The sequence below is a fragment of the Ctenopharyngodon idella genome, chromosome 3 (assembly GCF_019924925.1).
Source record: "Ctenopharyngodon idella isolate HZGC_01 chromosome 3, HZGC01, whole genome shotgun sequence".
NCBI classification, from domain to species: Eukaryota; Metazoa; Chordata; class Actinopteri; order Cypriniformes; family Xenocyprididae; genus Ctenopharyngodon; species Ctenopharyngodon idella.
Window position 1 is genome coordinate 3,027,222 of NC_067222.1, and position 21,621 is coordinate 3,048,842.

Consider the following 21,621-nt stretch of genomic DNA (forward strand, 5'->3'; position numbering starts at 1 on the left):
ATGATAAATATGTGATCAAGAAGTTTAGCTAGTTATTGGTGGTGACAATCATCATCTAGTGGCCTGATCTCATCCAGTGTCTAAACTTTGATCATATGGGTGATGTGTTATTAATTTTATGTTTTTGATTATTACTTTGATTTGCAATTCTTCAGCACAAGGTTCAGCAGTGTTTTAATCAGATAATATAAAAGATTTTGAAAACACATTGTACACTAAACATTTTGAATACCTGCATACTCACTTAGACATCAAGAATCAGTGTATAAATCAATGACATGCTTCATGCTGCAGTGCATTCTGGGAGCCATGGATGAGTTTTATATGATACACCTTGGAGCTCTCATAAGATCATCTCATATTTAATTTTGATGATCTTCAGACAATATCAGTCAAAATTGTACCTATGTAACACAATAAATAAATAAATGATGGTGTGGAATTCATAAAAAAGTGAAGTCATATGTTTGCAATGCTTTGTTGTACTAAACATGAAACAGTGATTGCAGTGGTTACAGCATAACCTACTGGTCATTGACGGAAATGTATTTTGTCTTTTTTATACCATAGCATGATTCATCACTCTGTACATATTCTTAGGGACAGATTCTTAGGTAAACTCAGTTTTTCAATTTTACTTTAAAGATTCATCAAAGTTTGTCCAATCTTCATCAAAATTGGTTCAGATCATTGGTGTGTTTGGCCTCGTAACTGCTGCTTGCAGCTATATTTACAATTCAGATGTGTCCAAATACTATCAGTAATACTGTCTATCTACTGACTTATTTATCATCACCCTTAAAAGACTGAACTGATGGATGTGTTTGTGTATCCTGCTGGAATCTGGAGTTAAAAATTCACATTTCCATGATCAGAATCTGCTCATCACAATGTCTCTCTTGTTTTCTGCCGGTACTGACACGACGGTCACTCTGTGCTGAGTCTGTGCTGACTCTGTGCTGAGTTCTTCATGAATGGAATGAATATTATCCATGAATCTCCCTCACATGACCAGCTGTGACATTCGCTTCCATGAATACTTTTTCAAGAAGGTTGGTCGTGCTTGTTATATGTTATATTTGTTGTTTTTATATGCTGTTATCCAATTACTCTGATCTGTCTATTAGTTTGCAGTATAGAAGTTATTTTAACTGTTAATATGCTAATGGTTTGTTCTCTATTTGAGGGACCAAGCTAACAGGGAACATTCTCATAACTTTCGCAAGGTTCTGGCAAGGTTCTCTCAAATTTATGAACAAACGTTCTTCCAGTAACATTAATAGAACATTTGTTCAATGTTCCTCAAAGCAAAACAGTGCCGAAGAAGTGCTGCACGGGGTGTGAGTTTCGTCTCGGTGCTCTTTGGATGCAAGGGATAATTCAACTTGTAAACTTATGGATAATCCAAGGCACTCGAATCATGTAAAAAACTATTTTAAAAAGCCTTTATTTCATCTTGGCTAAATCTTAAAAATAGGAATTTTAAAATAGTTTTTTACATGATTCGAGTGCCTTGGATTATCCATAAGTTTACAATTTGTTTAATAATGGTCTCAAAAGGCTATCACAAAAGCATTATTTTTATTGTTTAAGGTTTTTAAAAAGGCCTTGTTGGGAGAAAACAATCTTAGAGTAAAATTCTTGAAACATCCTTTAAACATTTATAATGACAACTAACTTCAATTGAATAATGTTGTGTTCTGTTTTAAAAGAACATCCTTGAAACATGGAAAAATGTTGTAGCCTGTCCCATAGTTATTGTTCCTTATAAACCCTATAACACTTGTGAGGTTCCCTGTAAAAAATGACCGGCCTACAAAAAAACAAAAAACAAACAAACTTATAAATCTCTCTTTATTTGGTAACACTTTAGAATACTGATCCTTCATTAATGAATAACTACACAGGAACAAATGAGTAATGCATCTAGCAACTACTATTAACTAACAAGAAACTCTGATTAATGAATTAGTAAGTAATAGTGCTCAGTTGAATGATGTAGTTCACTATTAGCTATTCAGTAACTACTGTTTTTTATACCTCCCAGAAAACTACTAAGAACTACTATATACAGGTTCATAATTAACATGAATGATGCATAATGTATAATTAATTCTAAAGTAAATGTCATTAACTGTCAGTAACCCACTAGTAATGAATTAAGTATTACCAAATCCTTCAGAAGGAGTTACAAATTATTTGGATCAGTATTCTAAAGCGAAAAACATGATAACTCTCTAGTAACTACTGAAGTCATTGTAAACTTTTAGGGTTACAACACTCCGGCCAGATATGGTCCTTTGGTCCACAAAAGTCAAGCTGGCATATGTCGTGGAGTTTACAGTACCATGGGAGGATGGAGTGGAGGAAGCATTTGAGAGAAAATTGTTGAAGTACTCTGAACCGGCAATCGAAGCCATGCTAAATGGCTGGAAAATGAGGATTTTTTCCAGTGGAAGTGGGATGTAGGGGTTTTGTCACCACATCCCCAACTAATCTACTAAGGAAAATGGGGGTTAGGGGTTGCTCTCTACAACAAGCAATAATGTTCTTGTCGAATGCAGCTGAAAGAAGGAGCAATTGGCTGTGGATTAAAAGGAAGGACATAAACTTGGCGGCAAGATGAAGATAGAGGATATGGAGTTGAGGGGGGTGTACCTGGGATGCCAGGTGTCACAGTTGAGCCTTCTGGAGACGTTGTGGGTTAATCAACGAAATTTCCATGAAGGAGGGTGCCCACCTGATGACATGAATTATATCCCTCCCCTCCCCTGTACCACTTAAATTTCACTGCTGACATAAGGCATGCCAATTTTCCATAGGGATTGAGACATCGAGTTCAATTAGCTACACATAAGATGAGCTAAACATTTTAGATGAGGTAGACACATCATGTCTATAGATCTCTTAAAACATGCTAAATACATTTCTGAAAACACAATTTGAACATTTCCTTTGTATTATTGGTTATATTTTCTGATCCCAAAAGAAAGGGGGTTCTCAATCACTGGGGTGATGACTTTCTAGTGTTTTTTTTTATATTTTTTTTATTCTTATTTATACTTTTTTATTACAGTTGAATTTACTACCTGCTTATACACAAAGAGAAATTGTACAATGTAAAATATCCAACTTGCAAAATGTTCCCCTAACTAATGTGAAGTAGCTTGAACAGAGTTTTTAATTTTGTGTAAACTGAACAGGAATAGGCCTACTCCAAACATGTTGCTAACAAAGATTATTTTGTCAACATCACTTAGATGTTCAAGTTTCTTATCACACACACACACACACACACACACACACTCAGAGAGAGATTGATTTTTTAATAACAAACTTTATTCAATCATAACAGCATAAATATTAAACACACATCAAATCCAGACCAGATCAAAAATGAACTCCTCCTCCACCGTACAAAAATCGAATTGTAACACCACTGTAGTTTAAAAGTTTCTATATAATTCATTGCTTTATAATGCTTAAACTCTACAACAATTCTTGACTTGACAAAAGCTTTAAATAAAGATGTAATCTCTTGACCACACCTATTTTCGATTCTGTTCTTCCTTGTTTTATAAATTGCCAGCTTTGCCTGTCTAAACAAAAAATTAATCAATTGCCATTTGATCCTTTGCTTCTGATTGTACCCAGCCCCCAAAATAAAATTTTGCATGGAGTCTTTTACATTCTAAGAAACAATGAAAAATAGTTTCCCTAAATCCACAAAACACACATTTGTCATCAACATTGGGATTAATGACTGAAATAAAAGTGTTAACAGCCACAGCCCCGTGTAAAATCCTCCATTGTAAATCACCAGATCGTTTTATCAATGGTGGTTTGTACAGCACCCTCCACACTGGCTTCATTCCCTCTTTCAACCCAAGTTTGTCTTTCCAAACTGTATCAAACCTCCCATTTAACGTTACTTTATTTAAAACTTTAACAAAGCATTTATACATCACTTTTCCTCCTACTTCATTCAGTTCTAAATTTTGTAATTCGTTAAGATCCAACAAAGGACCCGATAATTCTTTTAGGTCTGGTGTGATCCCAAGCTTTGGAAAATTTTTTATTTAATTTTCCATTTTTAAAATCTTTTATCAAATAAAATTCCTCCTTTGTTAGCCTTGTTTCCCACATCTCCACTATGGTTAACGTGTGGCGAGTTGATTTCTGACCCAACAAACTGGCCACCGCATTTATATCACTCAGCTCGGGTCCAGCCACCCACAATTATCCCCATTACGTGCCTCAGTGTCACAGATTTGGTAGCACACAGTCTCTGCACAAGTCCTGGAACATTCCCACCCGCAATGTCCATTCAAGCACCTTTAATAAGAGGTTCTTGTAATAACCAGTACAAAGAATTGGTCTCCTCCATCCTGCACACATTGAACAGTCCCCATACTTTGAAAAATCCACAGTAAAATTGAGACAGTCCAGCCAGACGTAATTGTTTCACATCCATTAGAAACAGGGCAGCATCCAGTCCGAGCCCATCCACTGTGTGTAAAATTACTTTTGCCACCTTCCTCCACACCAGATCCACAGGCCCAGTCAGAAATTTCTGGATGAACTGTAGACGAAAAGTAGCATGCCTGCTTGGTAAATGGACTAGCCCTTGTCCTCCCTCTTCTTTAGGAAGAAAGAGCACACCTTGAGGAACCCAGTGCAAACTGTCCCAAAAAAAATTCAATAAGATTGTCTGTAATCGGGACAGCAATCCAACAGGTGGATCCACACAAGATAATTTATGCCATAATGTTGAAGCAACCAAGTTGTTGACTATCAAAACCCTCCCTCTAAAAGACAATTGTGAATGAAGCCATTTCCACTTTTTTAATTTTCCTTCTATCTTTTCAAAATCCCCTTCCCAATTCCTTTGTTGGGTATTTGAATCCCCAAGATACACACCTAGACATTTAAAACCTTCTTTCATCCAGATCATCCCACTAGGTAATTTTGGTAACCCTCCCTCCCATTTCCCAACAGCCAATGCTTCACTCTTCTCCCAGTTAACTTTGGCAGCTGAAATTATTCCAAAATCATTAATAACAGAAACCAGCTGATTAATGTCTTCTTGTCCATTTACCATGACCATAACATCGTCAGCATAAGCTGAAATTTGATGCTGAATATCATGATACAATATTAAACCATTAATCTTGGTTCTTAGTCTATTCAGCATTGGTTCAATAGCTAATGAGTAAAGCATACCGGACAGTGCACAACCCTGTCTTGACCCCTCTACTAATTTTAAAAGGGGCGCTCAAACCACCATGGATCTTCAGCAAACTTTCAGTGTCCTGGTACAGCACTTTTAACATACCAATAAAATCAGAACTAAAACCAAATGCTTCTGGGGTGTCCCATAAATACTGGTGCTCCACTCTATCGAATGCTTTTTGTTGGTCAATAGAGATAAAACCCAAATTTACCCCTAAAAGACTCGAAACACTTAAAACATCCCGTATGAGACTAACATTATCAATAATTGACCTACCCAGCACGCAGTACGTCTGGTCAAAATGAATGACCTGCCCCATCACTTTTCTCAGTCTATTAGCTAAAGTCTTAGAAAGAACTTTAAGATCAGAACAAAGCGAACTCACAGGTCTCCAGTTCTTGATCTCCTGCAAATCACCTTTTTTTGGTATCAATGTGATCACTGCCCTCCTACAGCTCAAGGGCAAAGAGCCAACAGACAAACTTTCATTTAGGACTGCCAACAGGTCCTCGCCCAGCACAGCCCAAAACTCCCTATAAAATTCAACAGGGAGTCCATCCATCCCAGGAGCTTTTCCACTCCCCATGCCCTTCAGAGCATTCAGAAGTTCCTCTGCAGAAAGATGCCTCTCCAGCTCTGCCTTTGAGTCCTCCAAGACACTTGGCAGACCTTCATAGAAGCCAGCGGATAACTCCTTGTCCTTTCTGTATTCACTACTGTATAGTTTGCCATAGAACTGTACAGCTCGTTTTCTGATATCAGATGTCTGTGCGTAGACAGTGAATATAACAACTCTGACCATTCTTTTTTTCAAGGCTAAAGAAAAACTTAGCTGGGGCATCCATTTGCGTTAAATTCTGAAAACGAGAACAGACCAGAGCCCCCTGCGCTTTACTGCCGAGCAAATCTGCAAGAAGAGATGTCTTACTTTTAAGTGTCTCGATGTGTCTTCCCTCCCCAGTAACCTCTGCTAACCCTTGTGCTTCTATAATTTCAGATTCAAGTTTTTTCATTGATCTAGTGATGTCCCGAGAAACACTGAAAGTATACTGTTGACAAAATACTTTCACCTCAACCTTTACATAATCCCACCACTCACGCAAATTTTAAAACAACGCTTTCTTAGTTTAAAATTATTCCAGAAGGAAATAAAAACATCTCTAAAATTCACATCACTTAACAGGGAGGTGTTAAAATGCCAATATGCACTCTTTGACTTCACATTTGCTATATACACATTACATGATACTAAACAATGATCAGAAAAACCAGTTGGTGTAATAAAACAACTTTTCACAACATTAAAATGTCTAAAACAATAAAACCTGTCCAATCTGGCCAAGGAAATAAAGTTTTCTCTGTTATGTACCCATGTGTATTGTCTTACATTATTATTTAGCTCTCTCCATACATCACACAAACTGTGAGTCTCGAATTCATTCATTTAAAACACGACTTGAAGCAGCATGAGGTTCAATGCGATTCCTGTCTACTCTATAATTCTCTGTACAATTAAAATCGCCACCCAAAAACAAAAAATCATCAGAACTACAATTCTGCAAGATAGTGTTTACATCTTTAAGAAAAAGTACTCTTTCACTTCCATTTGTAGGAGCATAAACATTAATAAAAACAGCCTTGAATTTTTCAAACTAAGACCCTATGCATAATAATCTGCCAGAAACCACGTTTAACATCACATGAAATAGGCAAAAAATTATTAGCAAAGAGAACAGCCACCCCTCCTCTAGTAGAGCTCATGTGAGCAAACAACACATCACCCTCCCATTCTTTTTTCCAGTCAGTTTCATTAATACAGTCACTGTGTGTTTCTTCAACAAACATCACATCAATATTCTTTTGTTTGATAAGTTCAAACAGCAATGCTCTTTTATGCATATCTCAGGCCCCATTCAAGTTAAGAGAGCTCACCCTCATCACACTCATTAAAAAAAAAATAGTATGAGGGGACACAAACCAAACAAAAACATAGAAAAACACAGATTATGTGGTTTCAAAGCCATCTTCAGTTTGTAGTTCTAATTTCAGTTTGGAAACAAGTTTCTTCAATCTATAGATCTCCTGCACTGTAAACTGTTCCCCTCTTTCACCCCTCATTAGCATTGTCACTGAGTTGATAAACATTCTGCGGTCAGCAAAAAAATCTTCAAACTGGACATTTTTCAAATTTTTAGTAATTTGCAGAAATGACTTTATTTTGTCAAAGTTGTAATCACTGTGTCTACTTCGTCCCGTGTTACTGTCCACTACATCACTGTCAGAATCAGTTAGTCTGCTCATTTTAGCTGCTTCCGTACTCTTTCTAGCCCTTTTTCTCTTAGTATTGGGTATTTTGAACAGTGTTTCATCACAAGCAATGCCAGTCACCATCTCCTGCTCCATAATAGACTCAGCAACCACAGCAGTTTCTTTCTCCCCACTCTCTGAATTTTCCCCCGCAACATCAGTAAACACTGTATTAGTTCCATCCTCCCCTTTCTCTGTATTCCCCCCCACAACATCAATAGGCACTGTATCAGCTTCTTTCCTCTCATTTTCTGTGTTTCCCCCCACGACATTACCATCATCATCATCTCCAACAGCAGAGTCATCATCAGTCGCTATTACTCTACTACTAGCACGCACTGTTTCCCTGCTCGGGCCCGGCTCAGAGTCTAATTCATTTTCTCTCTCAGGACATGCACGCCTAACATGCCCCTCTTGCCCACAGCCAAAACATTTCATAGTATCAGACGATGCAAATATGACATAATCAAAGCCATCAACTCTGAATTTAAAAGACACGTTCAGTTCATCCATATCGCTCTTTAGGATCATATGTAATTGCCGTCTGAAACATACAACATACATGTTTAAGCAAGGGCGACTTACACCCTAGTGGAATCCTTTTATTTGGGACACAATTTTTCCATGTCTAGACAATTCATTAACCAAGAGCTCATCTTTAATAAAAGGTGGCACATTTGACAGCGTTATCTTTTTTGCCGGCTGAACCAGCGGCATTACTGGATTAAAAGTGTCCTGAATTACTACTCCGCTCTGAACTACACTGTTTACCTTCTCAGTCGTATCAAGGAAGATGACAACAGCACTGTTCATTCGTGAAGCCGACATAATACTGTCAGAACCAACAACTTCACCAACAGCCAGGCTACAGTCTTCCACAGAGCAGTTCATCACAGGCGTGAGTTTTATCCCATGCCTTCGAGAAAGCTGCTCAAACTTTGTTTGGCGTGGGCCCGCCATTGCTGACCAGCAAAATGCTGGTTGACAGCGTTCCACAACCTCAAAGGCCCCTCCTTAACCTTTCCTAGCTTTCTTTTCAAACAAACGTATAAACAAAACTTTAAAGCAGAGACAGTAAATGAAAGTAGAAAAAAAAAGCATACTCACTCGTACCGCAGCACTATCACTCACTCACTGCATCCGCTCAGAGAGTGAGAGAGAGAGAACATAGCAAAATCCCAATAGTGTTACAACACTGAAGCAGTGTTGAAGTTAATTAGATAATTAAGTGATTAAGTGATGATTGAGCATTAGTGATGAACACCTGCTGTTAACAAGCAGAATCACTGAAGGAAAGAGGAACAAGAACAGAAAAAGAGAAGAGATGAGCAGAAACACAAGAACTATAACTGGCTTCCAGCCCTTATACTTATTGCTAAGTTGTATTTGAAGTACCAGTACATCAAGAATCAGCACATGAATCTCAACAAAATATTCAGTCAAACAAATAAACTCCAAACATCACAAAACAAACTACTAAAGTCACAACAAAACAACAGCAAAATAAAAGCAAATAGTAAGAATTAATGAAAATAATAGGAAAATACAGCTGCATAATTTATTCATGTGGCAATGCATGCTGGGAGCCATGGATGAGTTATGATTGGTGGCTCCCATCATGCACTGCAACATAAAGCATTTTGGCAAAAAAAAAAAAAAAAAAAAAGTCAAGAACAAACACTGATCTCCATAATAGTTCAAACTAATCTATTATTTTCAAGAAAACATCAACATCTAAACGTATGTAGACGTACGAAAGAAATAAATTAGTCTGGTTAGTATTGAGTGTATTATTACTAGACTTGTTCGAGATGAACGACACTAGCCTGCCATTGGCTGGCGAGATCTGCTGTTTGCAGGCGGGGGAGGAGTACAGAGATGGCCTTCAGGTCAGGACACTTAATGCTTTCCATAGCGTGCTGAACCAACGTCATTCATGGCAGGCCACGCGATTTTTGCATCGATTGTGGTCGAAGAAGTTTGATGCGATTGAAATTCCCATGTTTTGAATATCAGATATTCAATATCAAGATTGGTTAAATACAGGAACTTGTCTCAGAAAAAACACGCAACACACGCCTTGTCATCACAAAATCTGACCAATGAGAATAAAGTGTGTTATCATCAAGGCTTTTGCAGCCGCAAATCCAACTGCAGAGCCTGACCTATGCAGCTGGTCTCGTTTTGCTCTCACGGTACTTTGATGGCACATGTGATTGTGAGGCGGCTGCAGCGCCGATCCATGTTCTAACTAGAATGCATTGCTTTTGTCAGGCGGCAGCTGATCTTTGTTGTGCCGAATGAAGTCGAACAAGCCTCCTGTTGTTTCTGCTTGTCTCTTTTTTTCTGTTCTTGTTGTTTCTCTTTCCTTCAGTGATTCTGCTTGTTAACAGCATGTGTTTGTCACTAATGCTTAATCATCACTTTATTAATCGCAATTATCTAATTAAATTCAACACTGCTTCAATGTTATTTTTTAACACCCTGTAGTGTGGACACATATGAACACTGAGCAGTGTTAAATTAACAATGGGCATTTTGCTGTGCGTGCACACAGACTATTTGTGATATAAGCCCACATACCAAACTTCCTCATGTCTTCATTTAAAGATTGCCACCTGGCTGTGAGGGACTGCCTTTTCTGATCTTCTTCTTTTGTTGTTGCTTCTGAACTCTTAAAATTAATGAAAAGAAAACACAAAACCTAACAAAAAAGTGTGAAATACCAGTTATATGAATTTAAAACTGCATTAGAAGTTGGTGAACACAGATTTATTGTACAAATGTATATATTAGAGTCACATATTTAGTATCTGTGAAACCCTATTGTGTTTCTTGTTGTCTTTCAGCATCTGAGGGATTTCAGGAGTTAGTAAGCAGAGAAACAACACAATTCACTCATGAACAACAATTTTGTGCTTAAATAAACACTGAGAAATACAGAGAAAGCACTAGCTAAGTCTACAGAGATTACTACATATTACTATTCTACAGAGATATTTACAGTATTTATAAATGCAAAACTATTTACAAGTTACTTGGAAATGATGGCTAACCTTGCTTGATATTATATTTTTAGTTTAAAGATCTGAAACCACTGAGACAACACATTTACAGAGAGAATTCAAACGTTTTTTTTTTACTAAATAAAGTGAGGGCAGTGAGGATGTTCAGTATTCTTGGTTTATTCTTTATAGACTCAGACTTAATACTGTTATTTTATGCTTTTTAGAGTACAGATGTATGGGAGTATCAAGTAAAAGGAAAAGGAGAATTCTTGAGATTGTTCTCCAGTGTGTTCAATGTTGTCATTGTCTTGGAAAAGGAGGTTGAGATGGAAAACGTGGGAGACTTTACAGATGCATTCATTGTCCTTTTTGGCTTGTTGTATGCACTAAACGTGGAGAATAATAAGTAGTTAAAATATATGTTTGAGTTTTTTCAGCAGGTCTTCTTGAACATTAGGAATAAGAGCACCAGAGGAGTACAAAGTCTGAGGACCAAGTTATCGCAAATGTAAGTAGAATTTCACTGAACACTTTTGAGGGAAATTTATTAATGTGTTTTTAGATGTGTAATGTTTAAAGTATAAGGTGAAGTTTCATGAACTTACAGTACCTTTTGTCAGAAAGCTGAAAATCAATTGCATGATTTTTCTACTAAAAATATGCAGAAAACTTGAATGTAGACAGTGTTTTTCTTTTTTATAATATACATTTTTCACCAAATATGAAGTTAATATGTTATAATAAATAACATGTTTAGTTTTATGCATTACCTGTCATTATTTTTATTATTATTATCATTATTATTATTTTATATAGATATAAAACTGTATTATGTAAAAAGCCGGTGAACAATTTTATTGTGCAAATGTATTCCAATTAGAGTGATAGATTTACTATTTGTGAAACTTGTAGACACTGCATGTTTCCTGTTATTAAACTTTGAAATGATTTTCAGACTTAACTGAGTAAGATACTCTGGGGACAGTTTGGTACTGTTTAGTTAGGGGAGAAATTAAGCTTTCCAAAACTTAAAATGAATTGAGCCTTTTTGGTTTTATCAATTTGTGTAAATTCAGGGAAAAAAGGAAGTGAAATGTTAAGGGTTAAGTTAAGGGTTAAGTTCAAAAGTCAAGGGTTAAGAGCCCAACTAAAGCAAACACTGATCACCATAACAGTGACTTTAAACTAAACAATAAAGCATCAACATCTAAACCTCTGTTAATTCTCAAAAAGAACATCTGTAGATGTATGACAGAAATAAAGTCACTTAAATATCTTGTTAACTCCAATACTGGATGCTGCTGTGGCTCTTGAATGGTCTTGGTTTTGGCCACACCTCTGGTCTTGATTGATTTTGGTCTTAGTCTTGGAGGTCTGGTCTTAACTACACCTCTGCTGTTAATTCTCAATAAGAATTTGACAGATATAAAGTCAAACTGGTTAGTAATAAGTAAAGCTGGTAATGCTGTTTGTGGAGTTGTTTAATCCTCCTCTGGTGAGATTTAATGTCTTCTTTTATCTGTAGTTGATTTCATCTAAGGCTGTGGCTGGAAGTCAGTTGTAGTTCTTGTGTTTATGCTAGTCTCTTCTATTTTTTTCTGTTCTTGTCGTTGCTCTTTCCATCAGTGATTCTGCTTGTGCAGAAGGTGTTCTTCACTAATGTTCGGTTATCACTTGACTTGTTAATTTTATTTCTTTTATTTTTGCTGTGTTTCAGGTGTGTTTTATTACAAAGTTCTGTCATGAAACTCTAGATGGTGCAGACTGAAAGGCCCTTAATCCGCTTACAATCACATCATTCTCTATAGGGCATATCTGATTGGCTCCTGCTGTATCAGTAGCCAATGAGCTCACTGTTAAACCTTTGTCACTTTCAAAGGTTTAGCAGTGAATGGCCTAGAAACGTCTCATGTTACGCATGTAACCATGGTTCCCTGAGAACAGGGAACGAGATGCTGCGTCCAAAGTGCTAGGGGAACCGCCTCCGTGGGAACCGGTGTCTGAAACACATATCCAATCTCGGCAATATCACATTGACCGGCGACAGCCCATGACATCATAACAATAGCCTGGTCGACCGATAGGACAACCAGGCTATAAACTAGAAACAAAGATGAAAAAGGTTAGCCAAGCCAGCAACACGCAGAAGCGTGAAGCATCTCAGGGAGGCTGGAAGGCCAACCACCTGATAACAAGACCCTGCTGACCAATACCCAGCTGCTAGGAACTCGCATCAGGGAGGCCTACTGTGGCCAACCACCTGGTACCGAGTCTAGACTGGCAGAGAATTAACCATACTGTGGAAAATTCGCCTCGAAAGGGGCCTACTAAGGCCACGCATCTCAATGGCAAACGTTCACTGGCTGACTGTGGCCATTGCTAGCTGCCATACACCTACTTATTAGTGGCTGGCTCTCAGAGAGGCCTGTTAAGGCCTGCTGCCCGAAACTAGCTGCTAAGGCCAACAGCCTGATAGCAAATAGGTAGCTAGCTGTCCAAAGCCTACACCTTGGGCTCACCCACAGGGAGGCCTGCTGTCTTCCAGAGTGGCCTGTTAAGGCCAACAAGCTGAAAACAAGCAACAGCCGGATGCCTCAACCTCCACTTCTAAGTGGCTAAAAATACCCGCACAAAAGGGAGCTCGCTCACAGAGAGGCCTCTTAAGGCCTACTCATTCCAAAAGTAAAGCATTGCTAGCTGAGCTAGGGAGGCCTGTTAAGGCCAGCTACCCAGAGCGTGTCTTGTTGCTACAACATCCACACTAATGGGGCTGACCATAGAGAAGCCTGCTAAGGCATACTATCTGCTAGGGGCCCAACATGGTGGGAACTCACTGTAAGAGGAGGCCTGTTAGGGCCTACTACCCTATAGAGAGTCTAGTAGCAGAGATAGTCCAGATGAACATAGCATACTAAATGACCAGCCCGCAGTGAAGGTCAAATACTGCTCGACCTGAGCCACAATGGTGCAGGGCAGATAACAACAGAGCTATAAGCGAAGCACTCAGAAAACACCTTGTTTACAAGGGAGTACTATCCGCCTAACCCTGAGAAAACTACAGGGTGGAGGCCAACCAAAAAGACTCCATCAGAAATAATATCTGTACTCAGCCCCAGGGGGATAGGGGCTTTTCATAGAAAAAAGCCACCCACACTCAACCTGTAGCTGAGGGGCTAAGGACCGTAAGGTGCTAGTTGTCACTAAGGAGGTGGAGTTGGTCCGGGTGTGTTGGTTAGAACACCAAAGTCAGAGAAGGAATCCAGTTCAACAGATTTATTTGTACAAGCATATGCAGAGGGGGAGCCAGGTTGTAGTGTGTTGTGTTAAACAGTGTTCTCTGTTCACATATAGGAGATGAACATTAGTACTGGGGCAGGGTGGTATTGTCTTGTGCTTTATGTCCTTAGAAGTATATCAGCATATACTCGTGTATGTGGTCTGCAACAAACAAAATAAAGATATGTTCTAACAAACAATGCTTCTTATTACAATTCACAATATGCTCACATTCATAACAACAACATAAATGGCATTAATAAGTTTCTGGCTTCCCCCAAAACATCAACACAAAGTAGCATTTGACAACAAACATTGCTGGTATAAAACCTTATAAACAGCTTACATTATTACACTTTATACAAGATGTGAACTCAAATACTGCATTATTTTACACTAGCGTCCATTTTGTGTTATCTCTCTTTTAACATCTCTATTCAGTAAACAGCAATCAACTCAGCTTGAGTAATATAGTGAAATTTACAATACTCACTTTCTCTCTGGATGCACACAACTTTAAACACTCAAAGGAACATAAAGATGATCATATAACTGCTGTCTTTCACTGAATCTTACGGCTCATTCCCGCTGGAGACAGGTGACGGCTGATGCAAGATTAAATTGCGTGCACACAGCACTGTGAAGCACTCCATTGAATGCGCTGCGTTCCGTCAAAATAAAAGTCCCCGCGATCGGGAAGAAAGCGCTCTTATGCATCCATGTCATAAATCAGTGTCATTAATGAGACTTTCACACACAACCCAACGCTTGAATGCTAGTTCAGCGGGCTTAAGAGGAGCCTAGCGAGGGCCTATTTAGCTCAGCTTCCAAAATGCAGGCCGCAGCAAGCATTACTAATCAAATAGAAAGGGTAACAGTCTATTCTGCCTCTACACCAATCTGCATCATGCAGAAGGGGGCTGGGCCTTGGCCACATGACTCTCAATGAGAGGAGGCCAGCACTAGAGGTAAAAAAAGGGACCTACACACGCATAACGAGGGGTGAGAGGCGGGAATGTACGTCAGACCGCCTTTGCTATCTCTAATACTAGCCTGATTCAGCTATCAGGGCGGCCCAGGTGAGGGCCAGCCCAAGCACACAGATCTACCTGGTGCTCCTCAGAGCAGCGGCCTCTAAGCAAAACTCTCAACTGAGAGGAGGCAAACAAACTCAGATAACACCGCTAAAGGTGGCTAAGAAATACAATAAAAGTCTTAGCTATCACAAGCTCGTTTAAAATGAGTGACATAAACTAGGTAAGCATGTCAGGTGGCCCTGTGGGCCAACGCTGGACATAAATCTATCTGAAGCAAAAGGGCTTGTCTCTTTTGACACATAAAATTCTCCAAAACATGAGTAGAGGAGACAACTACCCTACCCCGAGGTGGCTATCAAGGTGGCCTGTATTTAAAAATACAGCCTACAGTCGAATAGCAGCCTCAAAAACCACTCTCAAGTGGGAAGAGGCCAGCTTACTCGCTGGTAAATAGAAAAAGAGAGCTTTAGGCCCCAAATATTACTTTTCCATATATATCTATATATAAAAGAATTACCAATAACAAAAAAAAACAAAATACAAATTTTGAATGCCCAAAAAACTCCTACACAGGGAACCGAGGTCTAGAGAAATACATTAGTATTTAAAAGCTTTAAGAGACCTAAGCGCAGTCCCACCTGCGGCCACAGGGCCTGCGACCTACCACCATGGAAAACCATGGAGTCTGCAACCCTAAAGCCTGAAAGGGTTCTCACTATCAAAGCCAACGGCAGGCCGTCAGAAAAAATTTCATCATCGGTCCAGCCACAGGCCTGATGTAGGAAGCTTCCTGGGCCGAAGAAGAACGGAGAGGGTTAGATGTTTTTAACCCTCAGAGAGAGGAGATCCATCAGCGATGCTTACCGCGTTTCTGTTGAATCACCTCCCTCAAATCCTTCTTCTTTCTCGAGTCTCGCCTTCTCTGCGACCTACTCCGCCATGGAGGGAACGCACAAGAGGTGACACACTGTTTCTGGCCCTGTCTGCGACTCTTGGGCCGGGACGGGCCAGCAGCCTGTCTGGGTGAGGACTCAGACGTCAGTGGTATACAGGTCCTAAAAGCTGCAGAGCGTGCCTTCGCCTCTCTGAACTTTCCGACCACCACCTCGATGGAGGTCCCGAAAGGCTCAGAGGGTGAAACCGGGGCATCGAGGAGAAAGGACTTCTCTTTCTCCCCGATGTCTGGCAAGTTCAGCCACAGATGGCGCTCCGTGGCCACCATTGCCGCCATCGATCGACCGACCGAGGCCGCGGTCTGTTTGGTGGCCCAGAGCGCCAAATCCGTGATGCAGCGCAGAGACCGCTTCAGGGGATAGCCCCGCCCCCTGGTCTAAGTCTCTCAGCATGTCCGCTTGGTACGCCTGTAGCACAGCCATTGTGTGCAGAGCACCAGCCTGTCCTGCTGCCGCGTATGCCCTGCCATTTAGACGTGATGTCACTTTAAGCGGCCTAGATGGCAGGATTGGAGCCTTTAGTGTCGATGTCCACCCCAATATGAGATAGTTCGCAAACGTCTCGTCAATTGGCGGCATCAACACATACCCATGATCTGCCAATCCCTCGACGTCAGCGAAATTCGCCTGCTGACTTAGATGGATTCGCGCTGAGTACGGGTTTGTCCATGCCTTCTCGACCTCAGTATGTAGGTCGCGAAGGAACGGAAGGCTGACCAGAGTTGGAAACCAATCGCTAAGCTGATCGCGCACGGCTTTTCTCCTAACGCGCTGCCATGGCAACTGTAACCTGCCAGCAGCGCGTTCCACTACCTCTACACACTTCACACACTTCACACACACTTCACAAACCTCCTAGTAAGTCTGTTTTTTTCTGTGCATTTCATTTTGCTTTCACTTGCCAATACGTGCTTCAAACAAAACAGTCCCTGAAGATAAGAAGAGGATGACATGTTGTTTGGGCACCCCTTTTATACATGCGGGTCGCATTGTTACGATGTCATGGGCTGTCGCCGGTCAATATGATATTGCCGAGATTGGATACCGGTTCTAGCGGAGGCAGTTCCCCTAGCGCTTTGGACGCAGCACAAGTTCCCTTTCGAAAGGGAACCACTTTTAAATTGTTGAAAACATACTTTTTTCAAGATCAGATCATCTCAAATTTGGGATGATTTTCAGATAATAACAGTCAAAGGACATTAACAATCTTTGTGATGTAGTCAACCATGCATATAACACAATAAATTAATGATTGAGTGGACCTCATACAGATCAAATTTGTGATTAATTGACATGAAGTTTTCTGCAGTGTGGTTATAGCATCACCTACTGCATCATCTATTCATTTTAACATCACGATTCATTCTGATATATTCTCAGGGACTTTTATTTTGAAGATTGCAATCTTCACCAAAATTGGCTTAGATCATTGGTGATTTTTTTTTTTTTTTTTTTTACCATAATTGCTAAAGTATTAGTAGAAATTCTCATGAGATCAGGTCTCATGTGAAGCCACGTGAGATAGATGCATCACAGTTACACTGCAGTTGTTATGCAGAAACCGTGAGCAACTGACTTTCTTGCCTTATGTTGATGATCAGTATGATGAGTGTGCAAAGAATATGTCACACCTTGTCAAGAGGGTTAAAAGAATGCCAATAAATCAGCTAAAAGAAATTGACAGTGAATCATTCAAGTCACCATATACGGTATGTATACACAGATAATAAAGTATATGGTGATTTTTTTTAAAAAGTTTTTTTTTAAAAATGGCATACAAATGATATTCACCTTACTTTTTGTTAACAGAAGTGAAGAAAACAAAATGAATGCTGTTTCACTTATTGTAATAGTAAGCTTGAATTTCATAAGAATGTTTTGAACAAAGAGGCTGGTTTAGGTTCTATTGCATAATGTTTTTTTTTTTTGTTTTTTTTGGAACTATATCTTGTTCTGAAGTCTGCACTTGTATAGGCACTGACATATGTAATCTTTTTGCATCACATTCCTTAACAATTTCATAGGAGATTTCTATCTAGCTAACTATCTATTTGCCAAGCAGGTTTTCTGAGATTTCCTGGAATTGGGCAGAGATCAGATAAGCAAAGCTAGATGCATTATATGATGACAGATTATTTTCAATATAAAAAAGCCACCTTGCTCATTTCTTAGTTTGAAGAGTCCTTGCCATCTGGCTATGAGCAAATTACTTTTCGGATCTTCTCTTCTCAATGTTACTCCTGAAATGTCAGAATTTCACAAAAAGAGACAACAGTATTCTTGGGTAAGTTTGAGGTTAAAGTATACTTTAAGGCCACTATAACATCCACATCACAGGTTTAAGAGATGAATTTAGTGAATTTAAAACTGTTTTATGTTGGTGAACAATGTTTAATTGTGCAATGTATTGGAGATTTAGTATTTGTGACATTAATTTGTGAAATTTAGCATCTGTGCTTCATTAGGTCTATTAGATCATCTGAGGGATTTGACTAAATCAAGATGCTGCTGATCATTGAAGCTCTTCTTCTCATTTTAGCTGCTCTAGGACAGGTAAGCTTGTGTTTTAGAATGAATATTACAGACATGAACACTGATGATGTGATCATTATGATTTCTGTTGCTGCAGGATTACAGAGCTGCTGCAGGAAAGATATTTCCATTGAATATGGCACTGAATTCTGTTGATGATCAATATGAGGGATGTAGCGAGAACATGACACATCTGGTCAAGACAAAATATCTAGAGAAGGAAATGTCTGCTTCAGCTGAATTTAACAAGACTTGGCATAAAGGTGAAGAGAATGCAAAGACAGCAGAGGATAACTTGCAACAGATTCATTCAGTCGCCATTCATGTGTACACTAACAAAGACTCTAAAGTATATAGTAATTTCACTAGTGCCACTCGTACTGACAAACAAAAATACAAAGAGGGGACATTCAAATGGTATTCACTTCACTTTCTATTAACAGAAGCGATACAGATTCTGAAGAAAACACAAAATAGATGCTATGTAACTTATCGTGGTACAAATGTTAAATTTGATGTTCAGAACAAAGAGGTTCGTTTGAGTTCATTTTCATCTTCCTCTCTTGATCGTAAGGTAATACAGGGTTTTGGAAATAAATCTTGTTTTGAAATCTACACCTGTGAAGGTGCTAATTTGACAAAATATTCAAAGTATCCTGATGAGAAAGAGGTGCTGATTCCTCCATATGAGACGTTTAAAGTCACAGATGTCAGGAACAGAGCAGATCAGCCAGATCTCTGGTGTGAGACAGTATTTGTGTTGAACAGCACTGGAAAAACAAGTTACCTGAACTGTGAATTGTTTAACAGGGGAAACCATGCTGCTTTCTTTAATGCTTTGCTAATTTTGCACATTTTATTTTGTGTTTACCTGCTAGTCAGTTAACTTGTAGATTTTACATGTTTCTCGTTACTGAACATTGTATTCCTAGTCATGCTTAATTAAATCTGATATTCCAGGAACACAATGGGGGGAAAAAGAAGCTTTTCTAAACAAAATTATTAGAATCTTGTTGGTTCTCATTTTGTGTAAATGTACTTTGGGTTAAAAAATACTTTTTACATTAATTTTACACATGGTCTTGTTTCATGAACACGTATGTTTTGATTGAATGTTTAAAACGACATCTAATCTAATAATAAAAAAAACAAGACAAAATAAATTATTGTGTCAATAAAAGCAGGAATGCTGAAAAAGTCATGTAATAATTTTTGAACATTCACATACTTCCATTTTGAAATTATATTGCAGAAAAAAACATGCACATTTAAGCAGGTAGTTTGGTGATGCACTTGCACCTGTCTCTGGCTGCATTCGAAACTGCATACTTCCCTACTATATAGTAGGTAAAAAGCAGCAGGCGAATAAATAGTATGTCCGAATCCTCAGTTTTCATAAAAGAGTAGGCAAAAAATACCTGGGTGGTGTACTAATTATCACAAGATTCGGGCATGCGTATACTAATGTTGCATCCGAATATGCCTACTTACCTACTATATAGTAGGAGAAAACAGTATGTGAAAAGATTAGCATGTCCGAAACCTCAGTATTCATAAAAGAGTAGGCAGAAAATCCCTGGCTGGCCTACTGCTTCCGCCCAGATTCTGAAGTGTTCATCAATGAATACTTTTCTATCCAGGCCTTTCCAGGAGAGGATACGTCATAATCGAACATGGAGGACAACAGCAATGTGGGTGTTTTCAAATGTTTTCAAATTACAAACCAAAACATGGCTCCTTGTGTTAAATTGCATTTGTTGAACTACTGTAGAGTAAACTGTTGAATTGTTGGTGTAAAGAGACAGTATAGTATAGTTGTGATTTTGCTGTAAAGAAGAGAGGTTTTATTATGTATAGCTAACAGGGGAGCTCCAGTAACCACACATATTGTCTTCTAAACACAACTAAAGTACAACCTTTATTATTTTCAATAAATAATCAACATCTAAACCTCTGTTAATTCTCAATAAGAACATCTGTAGTTGTCTGACAGAAATAAAGTAAGTCTGGTAAGTAATAAGTGAAGCTGGTAATGCTGTTTTTGTTGTTTAATCCTCCTCTGCTGAGATCTTGAGAGATCTGTATGTGTTTAATGTTCAGTTGGGATTTAAAGGGTTTCTGTTGTCTGAGTTTTGTAGGTCACTGAAGAGTAGATCCTGTGCTTCAGTCCAGGAGAAGACCAAGAAACACTGATGACATGCTACATGTTTTTACAGTTCTTTTGTGTGTCTTCATATTAGAAACTGTTACAAACCCCTTTTTAAATTGTCTAGAGAAAACAAGGGTGCAACATTAAAACATTGAACGTGTACTGGAAAATAATTACACACCATTAAGTCAGCAACGTATTTGTTTATTATAGTGAAACCAATACCAATTAACCCAAAATATAATTATTTACATAAATTTACAAATTATATACATTCGTTAACCAAGCCAAAAATAATTCACAAAAGAACGGGGAAAAAAGAGAAAAGAACGAGACCGTGCCAAATCAAAGAAAGAAACAAAATATAACCATCTTACTAAACAGAAAACAAAACTTCTAACCTAACTCAACCATCAATATTCACAAAAAAAAAAAAAAAAAAAAAAATAAAATAAAAAATTGATAGCTCAGTGTGGCACATGTATATCACGTGATATCTTATATCTGTTCTTTATCTCTTTCCCCGTTTAGTAATGTCGTTTTATCAACCTGATAACAGAAACGGCGAGAAACACCAGAGAGAAAAGATCGAATGGCCATTAACACTGACTTATCAAAGAACACAGACTTAACTAACAAAGATTAACACAAAAATGGTACAGGGCAAAACAAGCACGCGAGTCAACCACCAAACAACAAAGAATATGTGGCGTGCCAGAGAACTCCCGCTTCCTGCACAGGCGCGCTCTTTAATCAAACTACGGCGCCCTCATTGGTGACGCCGCGCGTTGTCGTCACCACGCGTCACGGTGATTGGCAAAAGACTTGACCACTCAGGTACCCGCATCACCCTGCTGAAACGAAAGTAAAGACAAAGAAAAAGAGAAGAGGGAAGAAAACAAAAACAAAATACCAATCCCAAAACAAATAATAACATGGGACGTAACAGAAACTTTCAACTTTGAGTAAATATTCACAAGGCAAATATTGGCACAAACTGCAGTGCAAACACAGTTAAAAAAAAAAAAAAAAATCAAACAAGAGATTGCTCATTTGTTTGACTAAACAACTCTCTGCTTATCCACAAATCACATTGAAAGACAAAAAACAAGTGAGTTGTTGCACT

At 38.7% G+C, this 21,621-nt stretch overlaps 1 protein-coding gene across 1 annotated transcript; it reads left to right on the top strand.

Annotated features, from left to right (window-relative positions):
* The first annotated feature begins 611 nt into the window (after positions 1–611).
* On the top strand, positions 612–21,407 carry LOC127508501 (ecto-ADP-ribosyltransferase 5-like). The gene is made up of 4 exons (XM_051886536.1): positions 612–1,052; positions 2,271–11,056; positions 18,280–18,367; positions 18,444–21,407. Exons 3-4 carry the CDS (start codon positions 18,317–18,319, stop codon positions 19,230–19,232), a joined length of 840 nt encoding a protein of 279 aa, XP_051742496.1. The 5' UTR covers positions 612–1,052; positions 2,271–11,056; positions 18,280–18,316; the 3' UTR covers positions 19,233–21,407.
* Positions 21,408–21,621: the final 214 nt, after the last annotated feature.